The sequence below is a fragment of the Diadema antillarum genome, unplaced genomic scaffold, assembly GCF_040938485.1.
Source record: "Diadema antillarum isolate AM-2024a unplaced genomic scaffold, OU_Dant_1.0 scf00000033, whole genome shotgun sequence".
In the NCBI taxonomy this organism is placed as follows: domain Eukaryota; kingdom Metazoa; phylum Echinodermata; class Echinoidea; order Diadematoida; family Diadematidae; genus Diadema; species Diadema antillarum.
In genome coordinates, this window is record NW_027270922.1 from 334,727 (window position 1) to 349,107 (window position 14,381).

General features: G+C 39.1%; 1 protein-coding gene across 1 annotated transcript; it reads left to right on the top strand.

The window, feature by feature from the left end:
* Positions 1-531: 531 nt before the first annotated feature.
* LOC139742650 (uncharacterized) lies at positions 532-1,910 on the top strand. Its single transcript, XM_071653180.1, has one exon. It carries the CDS (start codon positions 547-549, stop codon positions 1,726-1,728), a length of 1,182 nt encoding a protein of 393 aa, XP_071509281.1. The 5' UTR covers positions 532-546; the 3' UTR covers positions 1,729-1,910.
* The last annotated feature ends 12,471 nt before the right edge of the window (positions 1,911-14,381 follow it).

The following is a 14,381-nucleotide window of genomic DNA, read 5'->3' on the forward strand; positions in this document are numbered from 1 at the left end:
GTGTGGATGGTGGTGATGATGTGGCGGTGCATACACTGCAGTTTTGCTGTCGTGCTCTTGGTTTGTTAATGCCACTTTCCGGCGGGGGCATAAAAAATCTAATAAACTCACCTCGACACCTCGACGGAAAAATTTCATAAATTTAAATAATGACGCAGTTCTCGCAGCATGCTAAAAGGATTTGAACCAACACTTGCTGTCGGGCGGAAGCTCGGTGGTCTAGTGGAGATGACACCTGTCCGGTGATCAGGAGGTCGCAGGTTCGAATCCTGTTCGAGTATACGCCCATGTTTGTTTGTTTTTTCAATCATGGCTACTACTAAAACACTGATCAATGCAGTGTTTATTTACGTCGATGTAGGGCAATTTGTCAATCAGTTACAACTCCTTGCATGTCGTCACTTTCTACGTAATGGTGAAAAGAGAAGCCTGACACAGCCTTTGACATCCTTATACCAAAGTAGTCAGGAAACTGGTCAAAAGATTCAAAGAAATTCTTCAAAACTTTTTCTTTCATTTCTTCTCGTTTTACTCAGAAACATCACCATGACAACCAGTGTCAATGGCCTCGTGACATGTAACCTCCAGTGTCCCATTTGCCTAAACACCTTTGTTGATCCAAGGCTCCTGTCCTGCTCCCACACCTACTGCAAAGACTGTTTGAAACGACTCTCTAAATCTCAGAAAGGGCGCGAGATAACATGTCCACTTTGCCTCAAGATCACCATCGTCCCTAAAGGAAAGATTGATCTCCTGCAGCGTAGCCAAACAATCAAGGCTGAAATCGAAGATGTCAAAAACCAGACACAAGTCTGCACTGCATGTCGTAGAAACAAGATAGCCATCATCTACTGCCAAGAATGCAAAGACTACATGTGCGTCAACTGCCACAAGACTCACAGCAAGTGGGACAAGTTTGCGGGACACGAGGTTGTGAAGGTGGAAGACATTATTTCGGGGGTAGTTTCCAAGAAGGAGAGCCGTAAATGTAAGAAGCACAAGTCTGAGGACGAGGGGTGTTTCTGCGTCGAGTGTAAGAGGTTTGTCTGCTTCCGGTGTGGCATAATGGAACACACTCAAGCGGGGCACAAGGTTCTTGACGGCAAAGAGCATGAAGATGAACTGAAGGAGAAATTCGACGAGCTACGTGACCGATCAGACGTCAAGATGTCGAAGATTGATGCATACATCGTGTTTGTCGAGGAACAGGAGGCAAAGATGGAGCAAGTCCTGGAGAAGCTCTCCCGAGAGATTAAGCAGACATGTGAGGAGTCGATCGAAGAGCTTCAAGAGAAAAGAGACCATTTGATTAAAGATTGTACGAGGCGTATCGAGGTATTTAACAGAGAGCTGCAAGCCATGAGATATGCCAGTAAGCTACAGATCAGTCAGATCAAGGAAGTAAGTGAGCGTCTTCAGAATAATATGAAGAAAACTCTAGAGGGCAAAGAGCTGACTGCGCACGCCAAATGTTGTCAAAAACTGGAAGACATTCTCGGAAAGATTGATCCCGATTACGAACGGCCGCGAAATACGACTTTACAAGGACAGCGCGTTGCTTTTCAGCAGACTAGACGCGGAGAGACAGGCTGGAATGAGCTTGATCTTGGAAAGATTGTTATTCTATCGCTGCCCCCGAAGCTGCCGCCTGCGCCGTCGTCGTCGCAGCCTCCGAAGCTGCCTCCACCGCCGCGGTCTTCAAGGAGTCCCCCGCCGCCATTGTCTTAGAGGGTTCCCCCGCCGCCGTTATCGTCGTCGAGGAGTCCCGGGCCGCCGCCGAGGATATAATTGACTTGATTTGATTTGATTTGATTTCTGCATTCTGCATTCTGCATTGCTTTTTTCGCGATTCCCACGCCGCCGTCGTCGTTGCGAACAATTGAATACTCATCGGTACTGGCCACGTTTATTTTAGGGATTTTATTGAAATATTATTTCGCAGATATCTTGGTGTATCATTTATTAAACTTTAATGAGAGCGCCCTTGCTTTGTCTGTTTTGATACACAGAAATGATGATTTTTGTTTTTAAGGATCTGCTGTACTAAATATTCCTATTTTTTCCACAAAAAAAAATCGTATTGAGGTGAGCATGGTGGAATTTAGACTTTGCACTATTCTTTATTATGTTGCCAGTGGCGGATCCAGGATTTCATGGCCTAGGGGAGGGGGGTACCAAGTTCCAAAGTAGCGACTTGGAAAATACATTACTGAGAAATGTGTGCGAAGTTCCTTACGGCCGGGGATTCTGATAATTGATAGAATCTCTTAAATGCTTCATCTGATATTTTGCGGAATTTTGAATACATCGCCAACAGTTATCCTTTCCTTCGTATATAAAGTGGCCAAGTGACTGAAGTCTGAAAAATTGAGTGCCTTGAACCGAATTTTGGAATATGCTTCATTTGAAGGCTCGAAATTTTCTTCCTGCAGATGTCAATCCCACAATGTTAATCAAATCATAAAGCAGCAACACTTTCTGAAAAGATGGAGAACGTAAAGTTGTTATATCTGTGATCATCTCAAGATGAAGTGTAATGAAGACGATGTTTAAACATGCTTTTTGTCGAGCCCACCGGAGGTAAGGGGAGACTAAGGGATCGCCTGCGGCGTCTGTCCGTCCGTCGTCCGTCTGTAACGCTACAAAAACTTGAATTACTCTCTACTGAGGACTTCAATTTCAATCAAACTTGGAGGGGAGGGTGGTTATACAAAGGTAGACATTTTATCAAACATGAAAGTCACCCCAAGGTCAAAGGTCACAGGCAGGGGTCAACAAACTTTTAGGGCCCAATGTTAAGTTTTTACCGCGCGTTTTGATTATGGTTCATAACTTTTGATCCACATGTCTGTTTGTGACCAAACTTGGATGGTAGATGTCCCTCCGGGAGTTGAAGGTCACCACAAGGTCAAAGGTCACAGACGGGGGTCAACAAACTTTAGGGCCCAATGTTAAGTTTTTACCGCGCGTTTGGATAATGGCTCATGGCTTTTGATTCACATGTCTGTTTTCGACCAAACTTGGATGGTAGATGTCCCTTGGGGAGTTAAAGTTCATCACAAGGTCAAAGATCACAGACAGGGGTCAACGAACTTTAGGGCCCAATGTTGAGGTATTTTACGGCGCTTTTCGATTATGGCTCATAACTTTTTGATCAATATGTCCGTTTGTGACCAAACTTGGCTGGTAAATTTCCCTTGGGAAGTTGAAGGTCACCACAATATCAAAGGTCATCGGCGGGGTCAGTGAAATTTCGGGAGTTAGAAAAAAATCATTGTTTTCTTCACGAATGGGCGAGACACAATTGGCACTTGCCTTGTGTTTCATTTTGTTTTACCGCTTATAAGTTGCAACACACGAACAAAATTTATAACCGCAAATGACTATAAAAGCAGTAATCGTCCAATGTCTATAGGGAATAAATTAACAAATCCATATTGAAAAGCACAAAGGCCCGATTTCACGAAGGTGGTACAGTATTGAAACCATGGTTTAAACCATGGACAAATTGTATAGAGGGCCGAGTGTCGCATGACATATTTCGTTACGAAATCAGTCATTTCGTCAACGAAATGATCATTGGTATCATTGGTATCACCTGCTTGAGCTTTCGAGGGGGGAGCTGGCGTTTTGTACTCAGGACAACTTGTACATCTTTCGTAAGACCTTCTCTGTCTCCTGAATGGACATGACGGTTATCCTCCTTCTCCTGCTTCTTTTGATCTACTCCCTTTTCTTTTTTTAATGCTTCTTCCTTCTATGTTCAGTCCCAGATCTTGATGACTATCGAGACCTTTGCCTTTTGCCATTTAAAGAAATGTATGATGTATTGATTCTCCCTGTCTTGTTTACTTAATCATTTATTCAGAGATTCGTTTATCCCATCGTTGAGTTGTTTCCTGTAATTTTGCAACTTGATTTGCACCTTCTTCACCTTTCTTCATGCATGACATAGTTACCTTATATCTTTGTGCATCACAACTCTTCAACAAAGTCACCAATCAAATACTATAAGTACATGACATTTATTATGTTTCCCGTTTTTTGAATGTTTGAAGTATGTGATATCCAACCTGTACCTTCTTTGAAATCTTCATTCCTTCCATCTTTGTCAAGCAACCCTTATGTAACACAGTGTGCAACACAGTGTGGCACACAGTGTCGAACACAGTGTCGAACACATGTGTTTAATATGTGTTTAATATGTGATTTTGGGACATGTGGTAACACTATGTATTTACCACAGTGTGAAACACAGCGTCACCACACTGTGCAACATAGCGTTACCACATGGTCCAAAACACATATCAAATACACTGTCAATCAAACCACAGTCTCACACACTGTGACCACAGAGTCATAACCACATAGTCCACTACACTGTGGTAGTCACCACATAATCCACCACACTGTGGTAATCACCACCTAGTTCACCACACTATGGTATTCACCACATAGTCTACCGCACTGTGGCAGTTACCACATAGTCCACCACACTCTGCTATTCACCACATAGTCTACCACACTGTGGGAGTCACCACATAGTCCACCGCAGTACATTGTGGTAGTCACCACATATAGTCATCGGGTGTATCAATATAAATGTCAACATATAGTCATCAGCTGTATAAATATTTGTAATGCATGAAGGCATGGTTACTGACTAGATAACACTGCTATTGAATAAGAAATTACCTTTTCATAACAAAATTTATGACAATGGGTATAAAAACATTATTAGACATTAGTTCAAAGGAAGTCCCATCATAAATACTTCGAATTTAGAAGTATTATATGAATTTTCTAAAATTTAGGTTGCTTTTTATGAATATTCATGAGCTATGCAAAAATCTGTACCACAGGCATACCACAGCAAAACCACAGTGTTACCACAGGAATACCACAGGAATACCACAGAAATACCACAGTGTAACTCACCTATTAATGAGATTCTGGAATATGCGTTTTGCTTTGTTTTTTGCTTTGTTTTTTTTTTCAGTTGGTACTACTGTGTGGTACTGCTGTGTGGTATTGTCCTGTGATAGTCATGTGGTATGGCATGTCAAGAAAAAAACCCACAAGAATATCCTGTGACATTTTTCTGTAATTAAAGTGTACTAGAAAGCAGTTGTAAACACAGTTTGAATCCATAGTACTGAATATTCTCGGCACACTACCAGAAGAATCTATTGTGTACAAGTAACAGGCAATGAAGTGGCATTTGTACATGGTTTTGTGGTTTTGGAAGATGATAGTGATGCCTTTGCTCTCATTAAGTATGTAGAGCATGATGGCCCATTTGTAAAGAATAGAGACAGGGAGAGCCATGCTGATGCTTGACACATCAGAGTAGTTAAACGTGTGACAAATAGATTGCATGCAATACCTCTTGGTGAAATCATAAGAAATCATGTGATTTATGAGAGAAACAGGGAAGTTATAACATGTCACTTTTTGTTCTCTTTTCACAACTACAGATACTCCTAGTATTATATCGTTTCTGGTGTTTGATGTTATGCATCCGTAAACAGTAACACAACATTAAATGCATGATTTATTCATCTGAAGGTTGGATAAATGGCATGTTTAGGTTATATTCTGACATTAAATGAATCTATCGTTCCATGTCAGTATTTGAAATTTGAAAGGTATCAACTGAAATTAGAAAAATAAATAAGTATTGAACATTTGCAACTATACCGTGTACTTAAATTGTGTTGTATATCGTCCAGCTAAGTTATTGGTTTATTACTTCATTGGATAATAAGACCAATTAAGTTGCTTTACAAACTTGATAAATATCTCTGGGGAGTAAATGTAGTGATGAGGTATATTCTTTTGATTTGATGCATGCATGTACATTTATTAATAAACTACACTATTTGAATCCTTTGACCACACTGGTAAAATGCCCTCCCCCAACAAAACCAGAAATATCCTGGTTTTATAAGGATTAACATGCCATGTGGAAGTACAAGATCTGAAATCCCATACTGACAGTACTATAGCAAAGTTCAATATACACCACAATGTGGTAAACATGAGTCATTGTTTGTCAAAGTACTAGATGTTTAAAAAATAGTTTACGTTTTTGATTGTGAATAACTGAAAACCCATGAAAATATAACTTTCCACAAATTTACACAGTAGGTAGCTAATATAGGCATACGATTTTGTTGTATGCTGTTTCCTGCAATATTTTGGAACAGTACCTAACAAAATTGTGCGTTATTCAGCGGCTACCTACTGTGTAAATGTGACGAAACTTAATTTCATTATTTTTTAGTTATTCAAAATAACAAATGTAGTTGTTTTTCCTAAACATCAAGTACATGGATATTATTGTGTTAAATCAATGATCTGAAACCCCACCGTGTAACAACATTCATGGACACAGGAGTACACATATTTCTATGTATACCACACTGTGTGTTCAGTATGCCAAGTACGTGGATGATGTAGGTAAATGATTTGAAACCCACAAAGTGACAACACAGAGCACAGGGTTTACACATAGTTCAATATATAACTCACTGTAGTAAGCACAAGTCACAGCGTCCGGTATACCAAGTCTGTGTGGATTATGTGGTAAATGAATGATCTGAAATCCCACAGTGTGACAACACTATCAACACAGAGTGTACACATAGTTCAAAATATACCACACTGTGTCAAACATGATTCACAGTGTGTTCAGTATGTCATCTATGTGGGGATTATGTGGTAAACCACTTAAACTGAAATACCATACTTTGGTAGCATTATGAACACAGGGTTTACACATAGTTCGATACATACCACACTGTGGTATATGTGTGCCACTCTGTGTTAAGTATGCCAATAATGTGGTACACTATGTGATCTCAAATCCCACACCGTGACAACGCTGTGGCCACAGGTTAGCACATTGCTTACACATAGTCAACTATGTGAACACACTGTCGTAACACTTTACCACACTGTGGTATATGTGTGCCACTCTGTGCTCGGTATGCCAATTATGTGGTAGACTATGTGATCTCAAATACCACACTGTGACAACGCTGTGACCACATGGTTAACACATTGTATACACATAGTCAACTATGTGAACACACTGTGGTAACACTGTGTTTGTTCCATAAGGGAACAACTGATGTGGTTTGATTTTGTACGGGTTTAGCAGTATCATATATGATTTAGAGAATTTGTAGAATTTGTAGAATTTGCAGAATTTTGTTGACTCTTTCGACCCCCCCCCCCCTCTCGGGATATTGAAGTACAAACAAATATAGAATATAAATAACAGTTTAACAGACTAGTAAATACAATTCTTGAAGATTATACATTACCACACAAAGATATAAAAAATACAGTGATAGCGTGACGGGAACGTCGACTACATGAACCAGGATATGTAACTACAGAAATAATCATACAGTGTATATCAGTATATCTTGTCATCACTTTTGACCTTCTTTAGTAGACTATTATAGTACATGCCTCAGAATACAGATATTGTTACATTAACTATTAACGTGCACAGAACAACATACTCTTGTCATAAGGGTAAGAGTTAAGTTCTTTGCATGATGTTAAACAGTTGATCATCACTGTTTGTGCAAGAATATTTGAAATATATCGATGATGAGAAAAAAAACTGTCAAAAAATAGTTCAATAGTCGCTAGAATGTTCTCATAAGGAAGGGTGCGCACTAATCCATTCTGCATATACACAAAGATATAGATGATATATTTTCTTTTTATAGGTGTTAGTGTGATTAAAATGTTTTTGTTTATAAGAGGTGGTATTGTATTTATATGTATGTAAACGTATCATTAAATTGTGTACGTTAAGTAGTATGTATTAATGAAACTCATTATTAAATCATAATTGTGACTGATGCTTATATCGATGACGTTAATAGTTATGGTGGCAATAATGATAAAACATAACAATTACCTCGACGACATGGGGTTTGCAGATGTGATGGTCATGATGATTATGATCCTAGATATTTTCACCATTTACCTCTTTGCACTTTCGGTAGTCTGTTTTTATTGCTGTTAGTATGCATTATCATCGTTCGGTGTGAACATTCTTTTACTTAACAAAAATGTCGTTGTCACAAAATTGTCAGTAATGAATATTCTGGAAAATTTGTTAACTAGCCTTGTTTCTTTATGCAGCCAGTTATTTATATCCGAATGCATTCCTTTGTATAATGTTTGTATAGCGGTATTAGCGCTCTCTGTTTCTCAAGGCGGGGTACGTCGAGTATTGTAGCTTTACCGTAAAGCCGCTTGATGTAATGAATGCCCCTGTCACACTTTTCCGGATAAGGCAAACGCATGGGAAACGAAGGTCGGTTTTTGGCATCCGTTGATATCCGTTAAAACGCGTTTCATGTCCTTTTTATCCTTTGGACTGACGTTTATTTTCCTGTGATTTCCGTCAGAGCGGCCAGGAAACTTTGTGCATGAACAAAGTTTTTCCTCGCCAAAAACGGATAGCGCGATCCAACCCTTGTCCTATAGTTGCACGTTTTCTCCTGTATCTGTACTATACTTTGTCGTTTTCTACGCGTTTCGATCCGCTAGGCCTCCTGTAAAGTCCGTTGCTGCAAGAAATGGAACGGATAGAAGGACTATTTACAGCACATCGAACGCATACCCACGGCATAGCCACATGACAATTACCGGGCAAAACGCATATAGTTACTGATGAGAAACGGACAGGACGGTCATAAATGATGATCACAGCATATCTACAGGATATCCACAACATATCCACAGTATATGACTAGGAAATGAAGCTGATGTTTAACGAATATACCAGACTTGCTATACAATGACTCCTGCAAGGATATAAGAACGTTGAAGAACCTCGCCCTTATTAACTTATTGAATGCCTCTCTGTCTCGATGAACTGCCACCGGCTCCAAGCTGTACATCGATACATGGCAGCCTTACAGGCAGATCGGAATCTGCAGAATGCCAACATGGCCCTCCAAAAGTATATTACCGCCTTAAGGAGGCAACGCACGCAACAGCAAATTGGCAAATTGTTCCTGAGAGACGCAAGCAATTTGGTTTGTATGACCAATTGTCACAGACACAAAGGCGAAACAAATTCAAACTACTTAGTTTGCTAAGTCTTCCCGAATTTACCATGCAAATATGTTTTAGGTGAAAAGGTGAGAGGTACGCCGAAAAGAAAGCAAAATGAATCATATGTTTCAAGGTCGGAAAGACCATCATCTTCCTGGGGGAAAAAAAAAGAACTTCTGACCCCTCTGTGACAGGACAACAAGTCTTTCTGAAAAGCAAGATTTTCAGTCAGTTTTACGATAATGGCTGTTGTAAGATTGTTGTAAATAATGATGAACTGCAGAGATCTGAATTAAAAAAAAATTAGGAAAGCATCATTCTCACCTATAGTACACTAGTTGCAGGTTTTACCACCAAAGATGACAGCCTTAATCAGATTCACTATCATGGGGCAATGAAGTATATTCGATATGAATGGACATCGGCTGAGATAAACTGTTGGATATTCACAGTTAAGAGTACTTTCTCTAGGGGATATCCCCTCATGGCACCGAAAAAAAAATCCCTATTTTGTTACATGTAAATATTTCACGCAATAAACGTACTAATACGTATCACTTCGTCAATGAATACTAGGTATATCGTATAATTGTTGTGTATTATATGCCACAATCTACCTTCTCTATATTGCTTTATTTTTTTAACAAATGGATGCTGGCTGAGAAAAATATACATGTATGACAATCTAATATCTTACAATGTAGTACATTTTAATTATCATATATCACGAAATGTGCATGAATTTACTTAACAGATAAGTCGAAGCAACATGTGGTTTATACAGTTCCATTCTTCAATACTGATTTTATTATTAGAATGGTTTATAGTTATTCAAGTCATTAATATCCGATCTCCGTAATTTTCACATCCATGAATTTTGGGACCTGCAGTTTTACAAGCTAGCTTTTTATCTATAACCCCGTCATTATTTCTGTCACTTCTTGATACAGCTTTGTAGCATAACATGACCATTAACATCTGTGTTTAGGACTTATCAATTTTGTAATGTGAAGTCCAAAGATGTGGTTGTAGGCTATACATTGCATTCTTGTAATTGTTGTATCAATGTCAAAGAATGTGTCATTCCTTTGAGCAATATGGAAATTAGAAAATAAAATTCAGCTGGCCTGAACTGAACTGAACTATAAAAGGTCTCATTTCCCGTAACGCCTGTGCCCATAACAATTCTACTTGGCGACTGTAGCTTCAGTTTTTTTCGGGGGGGGGGGGGGGGGGGGGGGTTGGGGACCCAAAGCGATGAAATTAAGGAATGTTTATACATCTTCTTTTCTGGCACTGGAAGTGAAAAAGCTTTGTCGGTGACTGTATTATATTCAATTCAATTTCGGTCAAATATATTGCGATGACTGACCATATTTTGTTTCGCATCAATGATGCCAATTAACAATACAAATTCTTTTCAAAATACTATTAATAGATTTGAGGTTACTTTCATGGGCTGCGCTCAGAAAATGCAAACTCTTACCGGTTGATTCATGGTGTTACACTAGGAGGATGACAGTACAGGGAATAAAAAAAAGTACAGGGAATAAAAGAAAATAAGTTCCAGGGTTCATTTTTTGTTAGTGCATAATGAAGCTGCTTCAGAGGGCGTGGACAGTGACTTGCATCGGGAACAGGTTAAGAGTGTGTACTCTTCATTAACAAAAACAGAGGGAAAAAAATCAACCTCCTTGCCGGGGACAAGAGACACCGATCTTCTCCTTGAGTGGTATATACAAAAGAAAAGAATAAATATAAATCGATTTTCATGTTAATGTAATCCGAAAGCCCAAAACAATTCTTTCGTTGTTCATTCCATTGTCTGTTTGTTTGCGGTTTAAAAAAAAATCCCCGAAGTGGTGTTGGCCTCGGCGACATTGGAGTCATCACGGAAGGGGATTTCACGGGACCAAACTTGGTCTTTAAAGGTCTTTTTCAGATGGAATGGACTGCGACCATTATACACACACTGAAATTATATCGCGGCACACGATGTATTGCAGTGGTGTTCCATCTGGCATTTGCTCCTGCGACAGTAACTCCCATTAAATACTTCCACGCTAAGCCAAACATAAATTCTACCGAAAAACATAACGCTAACCCTAATCTTCACGTCAAACCAAACCTAAAGCCCAATCACAAACCTAACCCTAGCCCTGTAAGTCCTCGGAGAAAATACGAACAGAGCAACTGTCTAACGAGCAAAATGTCGTTTCCCCGGCAATGAACACGTACATGCTCACCCATGTTGACTCTTTATTCAGATAGACATTTAAAAGCCAGCAACGATACATTTAAATCTAGCCCCACAAACACACACACACACAGACCCTAAATTTTACATATTAGATTGTAAACAAAACCCCAGAGAGAAGGGTATTATTTTCCTTACAGAACCTGAACGTGTCTATGAAATTTTAGTATCAAAGTAAACATAATCTTTTACTTCTATGCCGAACATGGCATCATCAATCATTGATTTTTCAGAGATTGATTTCTAAAGAGGTTCGTCATAATCATGTTAGAAAGGAAGTTTTCGCTAAACATGTTGCAATGCGTTAAGCGTACAGATGCAAATTTAATAAAAGAAAAAAACAAAAATCAATGGAAAAACTCACCTACAGTGTCTGAGAAATTCAGAAAGTCTGCTTAATAATTTTGAGGTTACCTTCATGGGCTGCGCTCAGAAAATGCAAACTCTTACCGGTTGATTCATGGTGTTACACTAGGAGGATGACAGTACAGGGAATAAAAAAAAAAGTACAGGGAATAAAAGAAAATAAGTTCCAGGGTTCATTTTTTGTTAGTGCATAATGAAGCTGCTTCAGAGGGCGTGGACAGTGACTTGCATCGGGAACAGGTTAAGAGTGTGTACTCTTCATTAACAAAAACAGAGGGAAAAATTAACCTCCTTGCCGGGGACAAGAGACACCGATCTTCTCCTTGAGTGGTATATATAAAAGAAAAGAATAATGATAAATCGATTTTCATGTTAGTGTAATCCGAAAGCCCAAAACAATTCTTTCGTTGTTCATTCCATTGTCTGTTTGTTTGCGGTTTAAAAAAAAAAAATCCCCAAAGTGGTGTTGGCCTCGGCGACATTGGAGTCATCACGGAAGGGGATTTCACGGGACCAAACTTGATCTTTAAAGGTCTTTTTCAGATGGAATGGACTGCGACCATTATACACACACTGTAATTATATTACGGCACACGATGTATTGCAGTGGTGTTCCATCTGGCATTTGCTCCTGCGACAGTAACTCCCATTAAATACTTCCACGCTAAGCCAAACATAAATTCTACCGAAAAACATAACGCTAACCCTAATCTTCACGTCAAACCAAACCTAAAGCCCAATCACAAACCTAACCCTAGCCCTGTAAGTCCTCGGAGAAAATACGAACAGAGCAACTGTCTAACGAGCAAAATGTCGTTTCCCCGGCAATGAACACGTACATGCTCACCCATGTTGACTCTTTATTCAGATAGACATTTAAAAGCCAGCAACGATACATTTAAATCTAGCCCCACAAACACACACACACACAGACCCTAAATTTTACATATTAGATTGTAAACAAAACCCCAGAGAGAAGGGTATTATTTTCCTTACAGAACCTGAACGTGTCTATGAAATTTTAGTATCAAAGTAAACAGAATCTTTTACTTCTATGCCGAACATGGCATCATCAATCATTGATTTTTCAGAGATTGATTTCTAAAGAGGTTCGTCATAATCATGTTAGAAAAGAAGTTTTCGCTAAACATGTTGCAATGCGTTAAGCGTACAGATGCAAATTTAATAAAAGAAAAAAACAAAAATCAATGGAAAAACTCACCTACAGTGTCTGAGAAATTCAGAAAGTCTGCTTAATAATTTTGAGGTTACCTTCATGGGCTGCGCTCAGAAAATGCAAACTCTTACCGGTTGATTCATGGTGTTACACTAGGAGGATGACAGTACAGGGAATAAAAAAAAAAGTACAGGGAATAAAAGAAAATAAGTTCCAGGGTTCATTTTTTGTTAGTGCATAATGAAGCTGCTTCAGAGGGCGTGGACAGTGACTTGCATCGGGAACAGGTTAAGAGTGTGTACTCTTCATTAACAAAAACAGAGGGAAAAATTAACCTCCTTGCCGGGGACAAGAGACACCGATCTTCTCCTTGAGTGGTATATATAAAAGAAAAGAATAATGATAAATCGATTTTCATGTTAGTGTAATCCGAAAGCCCAAAACAATTCTTTCGTTGTTCATTCCATTGTCTGTTTGTTTGCGGTTTAAAAAAAAAAAAATCCCCGAAGTGGTGTTGGCCTCGGCGACATTGCAGTCATCACGGAAGGGGATTTCACGGGACCAAACTTGATCTTTAAAGGTCTTTTTCAGATGGAATGGACTGCGACCATTATACACACACTGTAATTATATTACGGCACACGATGTATTGCAGTGGTGTTCCATCTGGCATTTGCTCCTGCGACAGTAACTCCCGTTAAATACTTCCACGCTAAGCCAAACATAAATTCTACCGAAAAACATAACGCTAACCCTAATCTTCACGTCAAACCAAACCTAAAGCCCAATCACAAACCTAACCCTAGCCCTGTAAGTCCTTGGAGAAAATACGAACAGAGCAACTGTCTAACGAGCAAAATGTCGTTTCACCGGCAATGAACACGTACCATGCTCACCCATGTTGACTCTTTATTCAGATAGACATTCAAAAGCCAGCAACGATACATTTAAATCTAGCCCCACAAACACACACACACAGACCCTAAATTTTACATATTGGATTGTAAACAAAACCCCCGAGAGAAGGGTATTATTTTCCTTACAGAACCTGAACGTGTCTATGAAATTGTATTATCAAAGTAAACATAATCTTTTACTTCTATGCCGAACATGGCATCATCAATCATTGATTTTTCATAGATTGATTTCTAAAGAAGTTCGTCATAATCATGTTAGAAAGGAAGTTTTCGCTAAACATGTTGCAATGCATTAAGCGTACAGATGCAAATTTGATAAAAGAAAAAAAATCAATGGAAAAACTCACCTACAGTGTCTGAGAAATTCAGAAAGTCTGCTTAATAAATTTGGGTTTACTTTCATGGGCTGCGCTCAGAAAATGCAAACTCTTACCGGTTGATTCATGGTGTTACTCTAGGAGGATGACAGTACAGGGAATAAATAAAAGTACAGGGAATAAAAGAAAATAAGTTCCAGGGTTCATTTTTTTTGTTAGTGCATAATGAAGCTGCTTCAGAGGGCGTGGACAGTGAC

Bases quoted from the DNA above. Each gene is read 5' to 3' on its own strand.
- LOC139742650 (XM_071653180.1), top strand. From the start codon at position 547: ATGACAACCAGTGTCAATGGCCTCGTGACATGTAACCTCCAGTGTCCC.